This window comes from Zeus faber (assembly GCF_960531495.2).
Source record: "Zeus faber genome assembly, chromosome: 9".
NCBI lineage: Eukaryota > Metazoa > Chordata > Actinopteri > Zeiformes > Zeidae > Zeus > Zeus faber.
In genome coordinates this window covers 17,409,150-17,429,022 of record NC_137197.1, presented here as the reverse complement: position 1 = coordinate 17,429,022, position 19,873 = coordinate 17,409,150, and the positions used below count along the sequence as shown (strand labels likewise).

At 43.6% G+C, this 19,873-nt stretch overlaps 1 protein-coding gene across 1 annotated transcript; it reads left to right on the top strand.

The window, feature by feature from the left end:
- The first annotated feature begins 7,669 nt into the window (after window positions 1–7,669).
- Window positions 7,670–18,774, top strand: rab4b (RAB4B, member RAS oncogene family). The gene is made up of 8 exons (XM_080006811.1): window positions 7,670–7,802; window positions 11,341–11,421; window positions 12,447–12,561; window positions 13,558–13,620; window positions 15,144–15,298; window positions 15,471–15,566; window positions 16,388–16,576; window positions 17,187–18,774. The coding sequence occupies exons 1-7, from the start codon at window positions 7,787–7,789 to the stop codon at window positions 16,501–16,503; spliced, it is 642 nt and encodes a 213-aa protein (XP_079862937.1). The 5' UTR covers window positions 7,670–7,786; the 3' UTR covers window positions 16,504–16,576; window positions 17,187–18,774.
- Window positions 18,775–19,873: the final 1,099 nt, after the last annotated feature.

The window sequence follows — 19,873 nt, the reverse complement described above, 5'->3', positions numbered from 1 at the left end:
AAGACTATAGAAATCCAAAAATCAGTTGCTCCATGTTTTTTAATTTGCCACTATCTCCGCGGTGCCGGGGTGGTCTGAAATCATCCCGATCTTCGAGCAGCCGAGAGCTCCAACGTGCTCCCACGCATCTTTTCCGGCGACCCCGCCCTCCGCTTCGTCCACGGCGTGCCTGCTGAGATGCAGATGTGTGCAGATGTCTCAGCTTAGCCGCGCGCCGGACACGTGTGCGCGCGGAGGACAGTGAAGTCATCGGTCGCGGCCTCCTGACATCCTCCGAAGGGAAACGCTGTTTTAAATCACTGACAAGCCTCCCGCAGGATCCTCCGCAGACATGCATTTACATGCGCACACACACACAAAGGCATTTCCTACTGAAACAAGCACATAATGTTCCAGCTCCACTGATCGAGATGGGTTTTTTTTGTCCTTTTGTTTTTTTTTCAACTTTTAATTATCGAGTTCATCGGCAATTTATTCCAACAGACATCCCTTTCAAAGTTAAAAGTTTAAATAGAGTTTAGTATTGGGCCGTTTGGGGACAAGCACGCTGACTTCATACAATCCATGAGATATGCGAGGAATATCTGCTTTGTCCTGTAACGTTATGTAAGACGCCAAACTCAGTGAAATATTATTATTAGGAGTTGGAGAAGTGAGGGAGGAGAAGAGGGTTTATATTTGTGGTGGGTGCGGCTGTAAGTGTCCCAAGATCGAATTTAAAGAGATAACAGAGAAAAGGTCAAATTTAGACATTGAAAGCACAGAAACAAACAAACAAACAAACAAACAAACAAACCAATGAAAAGAAATTAATAAGATGAGATAAGATCAAATTGAGGCTTTATTATTTCCCAGAGTTTTTAACACACACATTCATACACACACACGCACACACACACACACACACACACACACTGCCCAGAATGTCTCTTTTCCTGGCCCTTTGTGTGACAGGACTCTAAAAGACAAACTGAGACAGAGCTATGGGGCCACATGCCAACCCCCCCCGAAAAAGAAAAAACATTTTTTGACCAACCGCATGAACTCCACACGTTGGGAGTGACATCACGCGAAGATTCCCTGACAAGTTGCATCCAGCAGACATGTGGGTCTCGCGGCGAGCGATAAGACCTTCCACACGCCAGCGTCGCTCGGTGACAGGCGGAGGCAAGGGGGAGGCGGTGACGGATGATTTAATGGAGGCACATATCTGGGCACGCCGCTAATAGGAAGATCATATGGTAATGTTTTTTTTTCACTTACCTCTTCTGCAATAACGTTCCCGCTCGTGATTGTTAGGTGTTTCGCAACTGTCCCAGGCCGCGCGCCAGAGTGCAGCATGTCGAAATCTGCAACGGGCCAGGACATCGTAAAATAATCCGCGGTGATGGTTTATGCTCGGGGTAATTAGGTCGTAAAGAAACCTTTGATCGATAAAGATTTTATAAACGCAGAACCCTCTCGTCTCCGCCCGCCCATTTCGACGATTTCCCCCCGATCCGGCGTTCACCCGCGGATGGTTGGATGATGAGTCACCCCGCGGCATCTGCTGGACAGCGCCGTTCCCCCCCCCCCAAATGAGCACGCAGGTTTCGGCCGACAGGAACACGGCGAGTCGGGGGGTCCGACCACGCATTGTCTTTCTGGCCGTCAACACTTTTTCATGATTGTTCTCTTTCCTGTCGCCAACAATAAATGTCCCTCCCACGTCTTTCCTGCCGCTCCACCTCAAAGGCTTTCGGGGCCTGTTTTCCACAGTCAAAAGTCAAAACGGGGTCGGGACAGATAGAGGGGATTGTTTTTCAATCGAGGAGACAATCATTCTAAGGTTCTTTTCGCAGGATTGGGACGACAGCGTGTCTGTTTTTACATCTATTAAGGTGTGCAAAAGTTACAACAATTGTTTATTTTAAAATACTATCTATCAGAGCTCAACTTAATGCAGGTACCTGGGATATTTACTGCGCGTCATAGTGTCGTAAAATAAGGTATTCTCAATTCACAATGAACAAAAATATTCCTATAAAATAAGTTACAATATTAATACCTATTAATTGAACCTGGTGGATGTTTTTGCCTTAATATTTTATAATACAACTTGAATCTAAATATATTCAACCAAATGTATAATAAAGACTTCCAGACGGCCAACAACTCCTGCTTTCCTGTTTCTTCCTGCTTTCCCTTCCGGGCTGCGGAGTGGAAAGGTGGAGCGGGAGCGAGGGACGGAGGAAGAAAAGGTGAGATAAAGGTGAGGAGAGGTGGCTTTTCCTGCCAAAAAGTGGGGACTGACGGTGGAAGACGCTGCCGGCGCTCCGATAGCGATCTCCCCACTCGAGGGGGGTCAGCCAGATTCCTTTCCACTAAAATAGCGCAACCCTGTCCACGCTCTTAACCTTTGGCCTCTGCTGCTCGGGCCCTTTCCCTCGGCAGGTTTCCAAAGTTTCTCGTGTACGCCATCCCAAACACTTTTGTTTCTCATTTCACTCATACACCTTTACTTCACAGACAACTGTATAAAATATATTCAAACAAAAAGACCTGAGACCTAAGGCCTCTATACTGTGCTAATTTGGTACGACTGACCTATTGACCTCTCATGTTGTGTTTTAAGGGTCATACAAGCAGCTTGCCTATGGAACTGATCAACCATTGGAACCCCTGGGTTCGATTCCCGCCTGGGGCGCTGTTGGCACCGCGCTTCCGCAGGTTATCTCCCAAATAGTAGCCTTTCTGTGTGGAGTTTGCCTGTTCTCCCTGTGCTCACATGGGGTTTCCTCCACCTAACATCAGTAAGGAACCCCACCAAAAACATGCACACATCACCATCGTCTGACCAGCGATGGATGCCTGGTACCAGGTCCCCGGGCGCGTCGACGAATGCTGCCCACTGCTCCTGGCTGCCCCCCCGGAGGAAGGACAAGCCAGGAAGGGTGAAATAGCAGAGGCCACATATGTGTGTGTGCAAGTGTGTGTGTGTGTGTGTATATATATACATGTGTTGTAGTGCGGTGTGTCATGTGACGAATAAAGATTCTTCTTCTCTTTACCCGGAACTAACTTCAATGTTCTGCGCTTTGAAAATCTGAGCCGTGCAATGGTTGAGTTGATGCCGTTTGGTTTTGCCATTGACGTGTGATTTCAACTCGTATAGTTTTGTCGCTTTGGAACTCCGCTTCGCTTAATTGCCGAATCATTTATTTAGATCATAGACTAGTACGAGGGTATTAATAGGATTGTTGGAGAAAAATGTAACCTTAGAATATGTAATATTGAAATTATAAGGCCTAATTTTGGTATTTCATGTTATTAGATATGTTTGCAAGATCGGTTTTGTAAGTGACATATTGCAAATCACATGTTCCAGATATAATATATATGGAGTATAGACCATATTTTATATATTCCTCCATATATGATCTATGTTATGGAATATAAAAAAGGCCAGGGAGGTGTCTCCTCTTCAGTGATCTGTAAGCCTTTCGCGCTGCACTAAATCGTTGGCAAGTCAATTATAATAGCCATTTTCATGAACACACACTCACACACACACACAGGAACGCACGCACGCACGGACGCACACACACACACAGACACACACACACACACACACACACACACAGGCAATTTTTTTTATCTTCCTATATAGTGGGCGATGCGCTGGCAATTTTAATGTAATTCACCACTTCAGTAAAGGCCTCTTCAAATCATTTACAGACTTTTGTACAACTTGTCTTTTTTTTATTGCTCTCCATGCCTTATTAGCGCTGAGTTAATATAACCTCTTTGTTTTGTCGTTAGCGCAGCAGGTAAACAGAAATGTCTGTTTTACTGTATGAGGTCATGATGAAACACAAGCCTTCATGTTTAGCAAATCCTCACCTGCCTTGAGGTGGAATTCTCTGTAATTATGCCCAGGAAAATGACTCACGTCTTGCTATAAACATCACAGAACCTGTGATCCTATGTAATTGTCTGTGGTGTAACGGGGGGACGGGACGGGACCCCCAACCCCCATGAATCACACACGTGTCTGTTGTGATGTTACAGGCTGTCTGGACAGCCCCCCCCTCCACCGCTCCCTCCACGGCAGGTCTCTCCGAAAGTGCACATGAATGTGGAGGGCCTCCCCGCGTTGTCACAGCACGGTCCAAGGTCAAAACAAGGACATACCATCTCATCACCCTTCAGTCCAAACACAGTTCTGACTGCCTGAATTGCCAGGCGGGGCGCAGAGAAACCGTGGCCGAGCACCCCACCCCCACGCACAAAGGTACGCTTAACAATAAAGAAAAATAGGAAAAAGGCCTCCTCTTCTCTTTCCACTTCACGTGCACCTTTCCAACTCGCCTTTCTTGTTGCCCGCCTTAAGAAAACATCCGTGCCCCCACACGACGCTAAGCCAAGTGTTTCCCGGTGCCTTTAATCTCACTGAAAAGAGGTTTTTTTTTTTTTAGCGGGGCCGGGGAGGACGGAGGGATCTGCCGAACCAGAACAAAGGAAGGGAGGAACAAGGAGAAATAGTAGCAAAGGGGAAGGCTCTGTAATTTATCACCTTTTACCCTTGGGCGGCCCTATGTGCCCATGTGTGTGTGCGCGTGTGTGTGTGTGTGTGTGTGTGTGTGTGTGTGTGTGTGTGTGTGTGTGTGTGTGTGTTTGTGCGTGGTTGTGTGTGTGTGTGTGTGTGTGTGTGTGTGTGTGTGTGTGTGTGTGTGTGTGTGTGTGTGTGTGTGTGTGTGTGTGTGTGCGTGTGTGTAAGTCGGTATGGAAAGGTGATGAATGAATACACAAAGAGCAAAGAAATGGACATTCACAGTGAAAAACCACAAGACACTTTTCTCAGCTTCACCCCCGCCCCCACCCCCGCCACCCTCTAAAACAACTGATCACATGCATTTCAGTTCCAGCGAGAACAACGGTGAAAATGTTTCTCCTCCACATTAAAAGAGAACAGGTGCCATTATATTATTTTTTTTTTAATGAAAGGCTATGATAATCTGAAGTAACAGCTAAACATTGGCTCAGCGTCAACAGACTGCCTAATGATGGGATAAAAACTTTTTTTTTCAATCTAATTAGGTCAAATATGTTTTCCATTACGTCATTCAAGAAACACCTTTCCAGAAAAAAGACATTGTGAATCTGATGAAAAAAGCCTTTTTTGGGGCCTTGTGGACAACCCCTATGTAGATTTATTTAGGATCATGGTATCGATAACATAGTGTCATACGAAACTGTTGATTAATCAATTAATTAACTTCATTATAGTTTCAATTAAGCATATCATGTATGTGTCTTCTAAAAAAGAAGTTGAATATTGTGTTGAATACCTACCTCTTTCAACAAAAATATCATCAAAATAAGTAAAAACTAGGCGTTTTCTACTTGATTTATGTTAAAAGTCACAGAACTTTTGAATTAAATCTTTGAATGAAAGTCGATGCGCTTGTCTTCATCTGCCACCTTGCGGCCAGTTACTGTAACTGCTCGAGGTCACGCCTCTCCAATGTTTCGGGCAACGCTCGAAAAAGTTCCTACCATGAGCGTGCATTTGTTTTAACAAAAGAAATGACAAAGGCCACGAGAGAGAAAGATAAGAGATACGAGATGCGCTTCATTCTTCCAATGTTCTTCAAGAGTATATCAGGATTGTTTCGCAAACCCTTCTTTGATTAAAAGAATATTTCCTTACATTGAGCCATGAGACTGTCATATTTATATTACAACTGTGTACTTTCTATTTTTATATCCTGGAATAAAATCTTCTCAATTTCTGTAGAAAACAATTCACATTAAATCCCATGCAAACACACTTGAGACCCCTGGTGGAGACAGCCTTGGAACCCCTGTACTTTGCCTCCCAGGCTAACACTTGTGTGAATGACTCCATCATCTACCCGCTGCACGGAGCCAGCTCCCATTCCAATAAGGCCGCCATCACTGTGAGGGTCGTGTTCTTGTATTTCTCCAGCGCCGTCAACACAACATCCAACCCTGAACAAGCATCCGGCTGCAGGGGTGTGTTTCCGACTGGGCGGTGGCGAGCGGCACTGGCGGCCCCCAGGCCCAGGGTGCTCCTGCACCCTTCCTCTTCACCCTCTATACCACTTCAGATCCAATTCTTCAGATACTTAGACAGATAGACAGATAGGACTCTGCCGTCGCGGGGTCGGGGTGTGCCAGTGGAGGTCGGCAACAGGAATACAGCGGCGGACGGTTTTGTTGAGGGGCCCCTGTGGACAATCCCTCCCTCCCTCCCTCCCTACATGACACTGGCAGAGCAGAGCAGCGCATTCAGAAACAGACTAATATTCAAGATTCAAGAGGTTTATTTGTCACATACATATACATAGGAGCATACATATATGCAGTGAAATGTCATTGCAGCGTACGCGGAGATTATGCACAATAAGCACTAACTGGCACAATAGCTAACTAATTAACTAACTAATTGAACTAAGTGATTCCTCAAACTTAATGCAGATTCAAGATTCAAGATTCAAGAGGTTTATTTGTCACATACATATACATACGTTCATACATATCATATATGCATAATTATTATGCTGTGAAATGTCTTTGCAACGCACCCAGAGATTATGCACAATAAGTACTAAACTGAACACAATCGCTGACCTCATTATTACCTAACTAACTGCACTAACTGATTCCTCAAACTTAATGCAGCTAGTGAATAGAATAATGTAAATAAAATAAACTAAAAATAAAATAAGACTCAAAAAGGTAATACAGAGTGGAGGTAAAAAAAATAGAAGTAAAGGGAATATAGTTATGTTCCCCTAACAAACAAATATGTGATAGGCTGTTTGTAAATACAGATATGTGCATATATACTACTTCCTAAAACGTAATGCAGTTAGTAAATAGAATGAAATAAAATAAAATAAAATTAAACAAAATAGAATAGAATAAGAGTAAAAAGGTAATATACTGAGTAGGAATATTAAATAGAAATAAGAGAAATAGACTATTATGTGTATATACTATAATGTTTACTCTACAGATAAGTGCAGTAAGTGGCATGTGAATAATATTCACATGCACATCGGACTATGAACAATTTAATTAAAAAAACTGGTTGACAATTGTAAACGTTATAGTGTTTTTTATCCATAAAAACTGCGACTCCCCCGTTGACTTATTGACCGTTGACTAGGTTAGCTATTATGTTTGGTTTAGTGACTATTGTACATAATCTCCGAGTGCGTTGTACAGTTATTTCACTGCATATATGTGTGAAATATGTATATATAATATATGCATGTGACAAATAAACCTCTTGAATCTTGAATCTTGACTTGTGTTTGTTTACGGGCCAGTCTTGCCCGCTCCAATATGGCGGTGACGTTGACGTATCGCAGCAACGGGCGGAAGTGGTCAATGCGCCGTCAATGTGCATATGTCTTTGGGTGGTCCTACCAGGCACCGAGGTGCCATGCAATTCCGTTGGAAAATGGGAAGAGTGCACTTGAAAATGTTTGACATTGTATGAAGATTTTATTGGATAAAATGAAGACATTTGTAACTCGGACGGACGGCCGGGACACGGGCGGCCGGCTGATGACGCGCCGCATACGCCGGGCGTCGGTGCGTCGTGACGTCATCACGCCGTGCGTCAGGTTGTGGTTGGAGCAGAAGAAGTCCATCACGGAAGCAGCGCTGCGGAGCCGGAGCACCAGAAGTGGTGTATTAACATCCTGCGCGGCGGATAGCTCTCACACCACGCCGAGTTTTTAAATAACAAAAAAGCCCGGACGACTCCAAGATGTCTGAGACGTACGGTATGTGTGTGGCGGAGCAGCAGCTGGAGGTCTGCTGCTTGTTAGCATGCTACACGCCCCATACACACTCAGCAGCCCGACACGGCTCCTAGCTAGGTGGCGTTAGCAGATATGCTAAACCGTGAGCTAACTTCAGGTCAAAATGTTCTCGGGTGGTGAATATGTAGGCATTCCTCCTGCTGTCTGCATTCTTTTCACCGGCGTGGATGTTTATCCCTCCAGTGTTTAAAAGGATAATGTTGCCCAACTGTACAGCTGTGTGATGGTCCGTGGGACAAACATGCCGAATTATTGCCAGATAAAAGTTGGATGAACTTTTCTAACAGCTGTGTTAGGACAACTGAGAGAGGTAGTTAAAAGCAAACTTCAAAATGTGTGTGTGTGTGTGTGTGTGTGTGTGTGTGTGTGTGTATGTGTATATGTATATATATATATATATATACACACACACACACACACATGTGTGTGTGTGTATGTGTATATGTATATATATATATATATATACACACACACACACACACACACACACACACACACACGTGTGTGTGTGTGTGTGTATATATGTTTCAAGGTTCAAGAGTATTACATGTGTATCTATCTCTCTGTGTGTGTGTGTGTGTGTGTGTGTGTTTATATATATATATATATATATATATATATATATATATATATATATATGTATATATATATATTGTGCTATTTCATGAAGTAGTTGTACTTTTATTAAGAAGCTGTCAGCGGCAACAGCTGTTCTATGGCCAGAGACTCATTCGTCTAGTCACACCACACGTTCCCCTGCCCTGATACCCAGCAAGGCCACTTGATAAGCACTGGTTTCAAAAGCAATATATGTATTGGACAATATTTAAGTATTCATAAGATACAACTATTAATCTCAGTGGGAAATGCAGATGCAGGAGCAAAAACAGTACAAGTCCAAAAAGAAAAATAATATAAATGACACATACGTAGACATCTATCAACTGAAGTTCACAGAGTAGTACTATGCTATCAACTGAAGTTCACAGCTAACCACTGAGCCCACTGAGTAAGGCCAGGCAGCAGTTACAGTATTACAGCATTACAAAGATCTGATTAGCAATCCTGAGAATAATAATAGAATAATGGTTGTACTAATAATAATATACAATTCTAACTGCTAAAAAAAAAAAACTAAAGGGAATGTTTACCCCCCTCCTTTTTCTTATTGAAATGTATGTGCATTTGCCAATGTCATGTTTGCTCTTGTTCCTAAACAGCCCCTCTTATTGGCTCAGTTCCTGTAGTTGTATGGCCATACCCGAGAGGCCCGGGTGTTTTGAAATCACACAGTCCTTCTGCCTTTTCCACACACCCACTCAATTCACCCATCTGCCCCTCTCACCTCATGCTCTCTTTTTGCCACCTGGCTATTCCCATTTCAATTTCCACCTGTTTAGTGTTAATGCCGAAGTGTAAATGCTATTCGTAGCTTTAATAATCTTTCAGTGATTTCTATCTCAGTTTAGGCTTGGTTGGAAGCATGTGGCCAGACGAAGTGTTAATGCTGAAGTGTGAATGCTGTTGGTAGCTTTAATAATCTTTCAGTGATTTCCATCTCAGTTTAGGCTTGGTAGGAAGCATTGTGGCCAGACGAACCTGTCAAGGCTCCCTTTTATTTTGCTTTCTCTTTCAGTGTGTTTTTCCATCAGCTTACTGGGTTAAGTCAAGGTAGACCACCACACAGCTACTAATATATACAGACCTAGAAGCAAGCAAAGTATAAATTCACAAGTATACTGTTTTACTCTCTCTCTCTCGCTCTCTCTCAACATGAATCAATCGCACTAGTCAGTATTTATGCAGAGGTGCCTCAGAAGTAAACTCCATCTTGCATGGGATATGAACTAAAACAGGAGACACTATATTCAAGGCCAGTAGTTCCGGTAACATGTTGTTTTGTTTTTTGTTTTTTTAATTGAAACTAGACATTTGTATTTACTTTTTTCTCCCAAGAGCAACTTTAAAAAAAAAAAAGTATTTTTGGTTCTTATGTTTACTTTTGGAGGAATTTAAAAAAATGTTTGATACTTTGATTTGATTTCCAGGAGATTATTCTCTGTTCATATCTCATGTGATTGGTCATCTCCCCAAAGTCTATTACTGGTGTCTCTGCAACTTGAATTTTAAGGAAGTGTGTGTCCTAGTAGCGTGTGTTGACCAGTGACTTTCTGAGAGCACATCTCTATTATTTGCTGTTTGTCATTGCAGTACCTTTCAGCCACATTTAAAATACAATAATATCTATGTAATAATGATAATTGTATCTATGTTATAGTATCGAATGTATTATATTGTATTAACGACAAACGTTATTTAACCCTAACCCTATATATCACATCTTGGATATGTTTCATTGGATATTGTTTTGTTCTGATGATGAAAAAGCTTTTTCTTGTCACAGGTCTGTTGAGCTTTTCAGTGGCGTGTTGGGGCTGAGATTTAGTGCTGTCTACTGTTGTAATAGAAAACTGGGAAGTGTGTAGTTGTTATCGTAATACAAATGAGAGTTTAAGGTTACATTGCTTGAGGAAACACAAACAAAGGTCGACTATTACTATAGGAAGTGATGTGATTTAGAATGGGCCAAACAAAGTCACTTCAAGAGCGCTAGCATAATGTGCTTAAATGCCACAGCAACAAAGTATTGTCATTCCTTCTCATGAATGTTACCTCCGTTGACCTTGTCTGGAGCTGAATATTCAAATGGCGCCTTTGCCTGTCTGGTAATCTTACTAGCAATCACTGTGTAATCACTTGCCAGGCTGGCAGTTCTGGCTACAAAGCTAGCACTTAAGTTGCTTACTGTCTGTCAATCCACTTGTTAGTCAACAAGGAGACTGGTCCTCGTATCTACCATTCCTCTCCTTCTCCCTCCCACTAAACTGGGAGAGGATATTGTTTAATATATTATGTATCCAACTGAACTAAAGCCCAGGCTTTGCATACTAATCTGCTTTGCTTTATCTGTGGCCACAGCGCACAGAGGGTGCCTTCAGTATCCCCAAATGTCAAAGAATAGGCTTTTTAGCCTTGGAGTCATCTGTGACAAATGGGTTATTTAGTCTCCAGAGCAAGAAACCGCTTGGCACAGAACCCACAGCTACATGTTTACAACCAGTGGGTCCCCGTCAGACGATCCCGAGCCATGCCCGGTCACTAGTAAGTATTTTTGAACCGTGCTCGGTTAGTGATATGACAACAGCAGCCCCCACTTGTTATGTTTTTGCCAGTCTTGATTCTTCAGGGCTCTACAGTAAATATTTTTCAGGTGGCACAAACAAGGCTTCTCAGCTGCTTAAACTGGAATCAGACATCAGAATCGGTGGGTCATCTAATTCCTGTGTAAGGGCTAGAGATTAGCCAGCTAATTTGGGATGGCTGGACGCTGAAAGCTCATGCCGGATTAAGATGAGGTTTTAGGGTTGAGAGTGGGAGCCGGCTAATCTTGTCTCCTGGCAGAGGTGTTACATTGCTCTCCGGCTCTCTTTCCTTTCAGACTTCCTCTTCAAGTTCCTAGTGATTGGCAGTGCTGGGGCGGGGAAATCTTGTCTCCTTCACCAGTTCATTGAAAACAAGTGTAAGTGTCCTGGAGTCACATCTCACGACTCCATTAGCAAATTAAACAAACTGTTAATAATATATCCCAACTTGTACTCTATTATATTTAATGTCATTCAATAATTAACAGAGATGGTACGCCAGTATAAACAGAGATTTGGGCTGATATTCAGGTTTCTATGTAAACCATAATACCAGCAGAGTTGTTTGAACATGTGTTGATTGAACTTCAATTAGGGTTGCACTGATAACAATACTAATGGGCTAATATAGGGTATTCGTATCGGAGAGTATTCCAAGTATAACTCTGATACTGGAAGTTATCAAATATCTCAGATATTATAGGAAAGACACTTGATTTTCTTCCTTTTCATAAAAACAAAATCAAGACTATCATACATGAAATAAAGGTGCATCAAAATAACACATCCTAAGTAATTATTTTTAATTTTGAGTTTATTTTAAGCCATTGTGAAAAAGCTATTGCAATTAACAGTTACGCACACACACTCGCAGACATACTCCCACACTTCTATCTCATGTCATTATATTTAAGGCCCAGGCGTAACAGTGACGATGGGAGGTATTTCACGTAAATCTCTGTGACTTCCTTTGCTCTGGTATGGATATGAGCTGTTTGAAGGTAACTTGTCTTAAAAACAAGTCAGCAAATTGTGAAACTAAAACTGAGGGGGAAGATTTCCAAGAGCTGGCTAGATTATGGCGGCAGTCACCTGTTGGGGCCGTACAACAAGTAAATCATTATTTTTAGAGCTCCTTCAAAACAGTGAGATGTAAAGTGCTTCATGATCAAAGAACAAAACCCAAAAGAGCAATTAAAGATACACATAAGAAGTGCGATCAAAAGTTTATCGTACACACATTTATAATATGGAAAATAATTACCTCAAACAACCCGCCTATTTAAACCATCCATGAAAAGATTAAACAGTAACAATGTGACATATCTTGACTTGAAATCATGACTGAAAAAAATGCAGATAATGAACTTGTTTTTCCTCCTCTCTGTGCTTCCTGCTCCAGTCAAGCAGGACTCTAACCACACTATAGGGGTCGAGTTTGGGTCCAGAGTCGTCAACGTCGGTGGAAAGACGGTCAAACTGCAGATTTGGGACACCGCTGGGCAGGAGCGTTTTCGGTAAAGTTACTCCTGTTCTCTGGCTTTTATTTAGTACATTCAAGTCAACATTTCCTTTACACCTTGTTCCAGCACACCTGGAAGAAAATGGGACCGTTACACTAATTTATTTAGTTCAAACGTGCCATCTTGTCAAAGCACTTAACTTGATTTGAACAGAACTACGTGAATAAAGTTTGTTTGTTGTTATATATTATTTTCTTCATATAGATTTTCCTCGCCAGAAATAATCCCAGGACCCCTCCCGTCTTTTGTTGTTTTTCTCATCTGTTTTAGCAGATATTTGTGATATTGTTAGCGCTACTGCCTGAAAGTCGACGAGTTGAATCATCAGTCAGAAACCCATCAGTCGACTGGGATTCTTCAAGTCGAGCAGTCGTTTTTTTTGTTTTATCATTCAGTGTGCTTTACAATAACAGGATAAAACAGACAGAAGCTTACAAAATGCACAGGGATAACATTTCAATGAGGAATTATAAATAAGGGGAACCATGAATGGGACCCATCGTGGATTTTAGCTACTTTTAGTACCGTTTCACTTTTTCTTTCTTTTCACATTATTTGAAAGTGAGATCTGATATAATCTCCCTACCTTCCCACAGTGCATAATGAGGAGTTGATCTGGGAGAGTGTGCGCACAGTTTTGTTCCATATCCACTTGATTCGTTCCATAAGGATAGAAACACACTGTTCTGCCGAGCCGATCGCGGGGCACCCCATCGCTGACTTGTGCATCGTCGATACCGTCGGAGAGGGAGACAGGTGCGCAAAATGCGCCCCAATCGCTCCCTCTCCGCGCCCCACATTGGATGGCAGCCGCCTATCTTGCCTCTAAGAAGAGCCGAGCAGGGCCAGCCCGGCCTGCTTCCATCCCTGCCCCTACTGGCGAATAGTTGAATATTCGCATTGAACAGCCGGATCCAATTCAACTGACACATTCTGAGCCGGGTACAACCCCAGATATTGTGAATTTGATAGGCTGACCTCTGTTTGCAGATCTGTCACTCGCAGCTACTACAGAGGAGCGGCCGGGGCACTGCTGGTCTATGACATCACCAGGTAAGACCACCAACACAACGGCACGTTGGATTTAGAAAACAGGTAAAATCCAGCCAGTCCATCACTTCTGCAGCAGAAGTGGGGGACTGCATGCAACACACACACACACGCTTTGGATGGTGGCCGGTGAAATGAGGGCAGACCTGGTGACAAGGGTCCATCGCTGGTCAGACCATGATGTGTGCATGTTTTTGGTGGAGGAAACCCCATGTGAGAACATGCAAACTCCACACAGAAAGGCTCCTATTTGGGAGATAACCCGCCGGAGCACGGTGCCAACAGCGCCCCAGGCAGGAATCGAACCCAGGACCTTCTTGCTGTGAGGCAGAAGTGCAATGCACGATATCATGTACCTTTGTGCTATCACTTTCAAATTTTTTCTCATCCGCCACCTTTTTTCCTTTTTCACTCTACTTTTGTCCGTCCATTTAAGTAGATTGTTAGTCAGGCTTTCATTCCATTTTATATACAAAAGTATTCCTTTTGATATAAACAGCGGCAGTGCATGTCCTTACCATTTAGGCTTGCTTTCCTTTTGCCCAGACCCACTGAGACAGAGATTGAGATATGAGCACCGCTGCAGGTTTTATTACAGTTTGTGTGTGTGTAATCGTCTGTTAGTGTGAGTGTGTGTGCGTCCATGCACGTTTATGCTGCGTTGGGCGGGTGGGGGCTGGTGCGGCTTGTCAGGGAACTGTAATATAGTGGCGTCTACTGGCAGGCGGCAGCAGCCCGGAGAGAAAAAGTCCATTAGAGAGAGTGTCAACAGAGAGAAAGGGAGGCAGAGTGAACGGAGAAACGCAGATAGACTGAGGAAGTAAAGGAGCAGATGGAGGACAGAGAGAGCGGCAGAGGAAGAGATGGAAACATTTATCAATGTTGTATAAGCTCGAGGCGTGTGCGTGTGTGTGCGTGCGTGCGTGTGTGTGTGCGCGCGCGTGTGTGTACTGCGCGCAAAAATGCGAGTGGAGACGGATTAAGATGGAGTGTGTCATCGTCGGGGTGACATCATCCCTGTGCTGTTGTCTGGCTGCAGCTGTGGGTCATTATCCTGCCAACCAGCACCCGGCTCACCTCACACAGCCACCGACACGGGTGTGCTGTCGCCATGGCAACGGGTGACTTCACCTCCAAACAAGTCACGTTGGAAGTTCTCAGCATATCTTCATATCTTTCACTTGAAAAGAAATGGAGTGATGCAGTCATGGCGGTTGTGTGCTCTGTGCTGCAGAGAAAACATCTTAGTTCAGTGATTCTCATCCTTTTATTTAATATGAAGGATCCTCAATTTGAAAGGCATTACGCCACAGACCCCGCAGGAGTTAGTCTCTGGGACCCCAATCTGAGCAGATTTCTATTGTTGGGTATGATTTAGTCCAAACGTATACCCTAATGACGGTGGAGTTCAACTATTAATGGTTTTGCTGGATGGAGACCCTCCTGGGGGGTGGGGGTGACCGACCCCAGCTCCACATTGAGGACCCCTGTCTCAGATGGTGTTCTGTCCCCGCCCCGCCCCTCAGCCGGGAGACGTACAACGCCCTGACCAACTGGCTGACGGACGCACGGACGCTGGCCAGCCCCAACATCGTCATCATCCTGTGCGGCAACAAGAAGGATCTGGACGCAGACAGGGAGGTGACCTTCCTGGAGGCCTCGCGCTTCGCCCAGGAGAACGGTAAACACGGCCGTTGTGCGCTCTCCTGCGTTTCTGCGTGTTTGCGTTCCCCTCGGGCCCTTACCCCCTCATTCATTCTTCTTTGTTTTTTTTTTTTTTTTTTTTTTTTTTTTTTTTAATTTAATTTTTTTTAAATATTTCATCATCTTGTCCTTTCTCTTTCCCCGCGTAGAGCTCATGTTCCTGGAGACCAGCGCTCTGACGGGAGAAAACGTAGAGGAAGGCTTCTTGAAGTGCGCCCGCACCATCCTCAACAAAATAGAGTCCGGTACGATCCCTTCCTTGTTTGTGAAGGAGAGCTGTGTTTGTTCAAGGTGTAGAGGGCTGACGGCGACACGCCCGCTGGTTCGGTCAGCTGCTGAACCTGGATTTCTTTTTTTTTTTCGGTCGAGTGGTTGCGTTTTTTTGTTTTTTTGTTTGTTTGTTTTTGGGTTTTTTTTTTCTAGTGCCTGCGTTGCCTGTCTGACCTTGGAAATTCTCTCCAGTTAAATTCTCTCCAGTTTTCCGTGTGTTTTCTGAATCGTGGCTTATGTTATTTGTACCAAACCAACAACAAACTTAATTGTAGCACTAGTGAGAGACTTTGGTTATTTATGGGTGGATTGCCAAAATGGCACAAGCATTTCACCTCCTTTCGCTTCAGCCTATTTGACAATTTCTAATAGTCGTAGACTCTGTGCTGCGTCATCGAATTCGGATATTTCCACCCGCCACACTGAAACCCTCACGAATGAGCTATGAACGTGTGTCATCGCATTAAGTCAGAATACCAGCAGAAAAGGTCAGAAAGGCAGGCGTTGTTTATTTATTTATTTATTGACCTCTGACCCTTTGAGTCGTAGATGATCATTTTTGCCAAACCGCACCAGTCAAGCTCTGTACATATAGCTCAATTCAACAGATTTGTTGGTCATAATTATTTTAGCAAGAAACCGCTCCAGAGACGTTTGTACCCATCGAGGTGTTCCGGTTCGCTCGTAGTTTTGATCTCTCGATGGGCGGCCGGCAGTGGCTTTGCGTGAGATCGCAAATCGCACGTGTCTGTGAATCCACATCTCTGACGTCGCTCCCGTCTCCGTTGTGTGAAAGGTGAGCTGGACCCGGAGAGGATGGGCTCGGGTATCCAGTACGGAGACGCTTCGTTGAGGCAGCTCCGACAGCCCAGGGGCGCGCCCGCACAGAACAAGCAGCAGTGCAACTGCTAGGGGGCGCCGCCTTCACTGCCCCCACCCCCAACCCCCCCCCCCAAACCCCGGCACACAGCAAACCCCTCCGCAGGTCAGTGGCTGTCTGCAGGTCCTTCAAATGTTTTTTCGGTTTTACAAGTTTAGGCCTTAAAAGTTATTAGATTAGCCTTTGAAATTTGAGTTACAAATTGAGGTACTTTGATTTTATTTATCCATATACGCTATATACTACATATTCCATATATACTCACTTTGTCCAAGTGAGTCAAGTTCTTCTGCATCAGTCGACATCTGACTACTTCTTCTTCTTCTTCTTCTTCCGGCTGCTAAAAATGTAAGCCTGCCAGTTGAGTTCTGTGTAAAATGATAAATAAATAAAAATAAATATTGATTATTTTTATTTAAGGGTCTGATTCTTACCCTGCTTTCTCAGCTAAAATAGAGTGTTCTAACAACAGTTGATAGTGTTCTCTAGTTCGTAACCATCCCTGTTTCTACCTGATACTGACCTCTGCCCTCTACCAAATATATAGTACTTTATACTTGCCTGCAGTACTTAATGGACAGTGAGATGATTTGTCCGAAAATCATTATTGATTGAGATTAATATCCTGATTCACTGCACATTATTAAATCTTGTGGTGGTTCAGTTGAATGAAGTTGGTGTTTGATTCTGTGTTGTTGTTGTTGTTCCTCCTCAGCGCCAGGTCTTTGGGGGAACGTCAATCTTCTCTCTCTTTACTCCCACACGCCTACCATCATCTGGATCAGCGGTCACGGATATCCCTGCCCCTCATGACCCCTGACCCCCTGGTAAGAGCCTCTTCTTTCAGCCCGCGGCTGCGACCCCCCCCCCCTTCACCTGTCCCGGGCAGGGAAACCCCACGGTGTGAGCGCGCTCAACATTATCCAGAAGAGGAAGAGGCTCCTCTCAGGAGATGGTTTCTTTATAGGTTCTTACCAGATGTCAAAGTGTCACGGGTCTTACTGTTTTATTTTTAGTGCATATTATTACATTTTTAATAACACATGCTCATGGAGATCGTCATACGTGCTCGCGCCATGGTGTACGACTGAAGATGAACATGTTGTATTTATTGTTCAAACCAGCCAGGCAGGATGTTGTTGTTTTTTTTTGTGAGCTTGCTCGGCTTTTTTTGGGGTTTTATTTCTTATTTTGCTTTTGATATGAGGGGAACCTTTCTATTGCATTTTACCGACCGTTTTTTAAACCCTGATTTGCACTAAAACACACTCTCATAAAATTCAACCTTGCTCATTTCATATCGTGACGTAGAGGAGTTCTTACGTTGTTCAACTTACCCCACCCCAATGGAATTTTTCGGTTTTGTACATATCCAACCCTGCGTGTAGCTTTGATAGAAATATATATATATATATATATATCATTGTGTCTTTTAAGACGCGACACAAAATTGGGGATGATCAATGTCAGTTTCCTTCGTTGAGTTCAATCAGGTCTTGAATCATTTTGGCAACACTTACTCCACCCAGGACGTTGAACCCACGTGAGCTTTATCTTACACCAGGCTGGTTTGAGTCGGTGTGTGTGTGGAAAGACATGGTGACCAGAGCGCAGTGTGTTGGCCTTAGGTAGTTGACGATGTGGATGTAAACTTTCTCCCATCACTTTGTCTCCAAAGTTGCAGCGTTGTCTCCAAAAGTAAGCGGTCGCTCCGCTCTCCTCCCGCGCTGACCGCGCGTCGTACTCAAAGCACAAAGACGAGAAGAGTTTTTTCTCTTTCATTTGAGCGCAGGTGCCTCCGCGGTTCGTGCGACACGGCCGAGCTCCTGCGTTCGCCCCCTCCGTGAGACGCTCTGCGCGTGTCGGTGTGAACCCGAGCGCCTGCCTCCGCTCTTCACTTCCTTCCCCCCCCCCCCGTTTTGCCGTCCTTCGATTTTACCGGTGCTCTCCGTGCACACGCAAAACAGACCGCAGGAAGCCAAAGTTGTTTTTGTTTTTTTTTGTTTTTTTTCTTGTTGCCACAACATGCGAAACACCAAACACCCAGTTGGTGATAGAGGCACTCCACTGTTTTATTGGAGGGTCTTAACTTTTTTTCTGTAGAAGAAGAATATCCAACATCCTCTCCGCAAACACTGTCACTTCTCAGCGGGGAATTTCCCTCTTTGCAGTTTGGTTTCCTCTTTCCACATAGAACCGTCAGAGGGTTTTGTGAAAATGAGGTTGTGGAAAGCAACGCTGAAGATCTGTCAGATGTCTGTGTTGACCAAACACCAACCCTGTGGTTTAAGGTTTAGTGCCTAGCCACCGTCAGGGTGTGTGGGTGTTTGTGGGGGTGGGGCGGCAGTGGGGTGGGTGAGAAGCCGTTGGCGTTTTTTTTTTTTCATTGTATTGTCTCCTTCTGCAAGTGCACTTTTTACCTTTGTTACTTTTTTGTTTTGTTAATATGCTGTATCTATAGAATTGTATATTTTGTTTTAATTGAGACATACTGTAATAAAGAGTTTGATTGTAGATGTTATCCTTCTTTACTAAAGAACAACTGAGTTTTCATTCATTTCATACAAATCCTTTGATGAGCGGTTTCATCTAGAGGTGGATTGATTTATTTTCCGACTGCGGTTGTAAGGATGATGCTGACTTCCTGTCAGCTGACAATTTGTGACCAGACTTGGAAAGGTTTAATAAGTTGCATACATGGTATGGCTATTTAAACATTATTGCAAAATTCTATTCATATAATCAAATGTTTGTATGTATCTCATGCTGTGCATATATGTGTGCGTGACAGAATGGCCGTGTGATCACTTTTGGGGAATTTGTTTGGCATCATCAGGTAAACAGTTGCACTCGAACGCGGCTCCAACTCAGTTGTTACTTAGTAACTGGTATTTCAAAACTGCTGTACATCTTGAGTGATCTGTGATGTAAATAAGATTAAATTTCCCCATATGGTCTGTTGAGGGTGAGTATTGCTCATTGATTATGGAATTCCCAATAAATTTGCTTGTTTTTTAAGTTGACATTCTCCAGTTGTTTCCTGGACGGTTTGATTATTCCTCTGCCCGACCTCACCTCACCCTTTTCTTCCGTGTTTCCATGCAGCACAACACGGGAGTTCCTTGCGTTTATTTTCACGTCATCGTGCATTGATTTAAACAGTGGGCATTTACACACCAGTTATTTAACCAGTTACATTTAACAGTCCAGAGATACGACTTTAGACTCTTAAGTATATAATGGTCAATTTCTTCTACCTTGATTTGCAGTCAATTTTGGTACATATAATAGTACGTCATATAATGAGTAAAAGCTATTATTTTGTGGATTTATGACCCTGGGTCAATGGCAGAGCAGTAAGAGTAGGATAATGTTGCTCGAGTGAATGTATTGACTGATTTA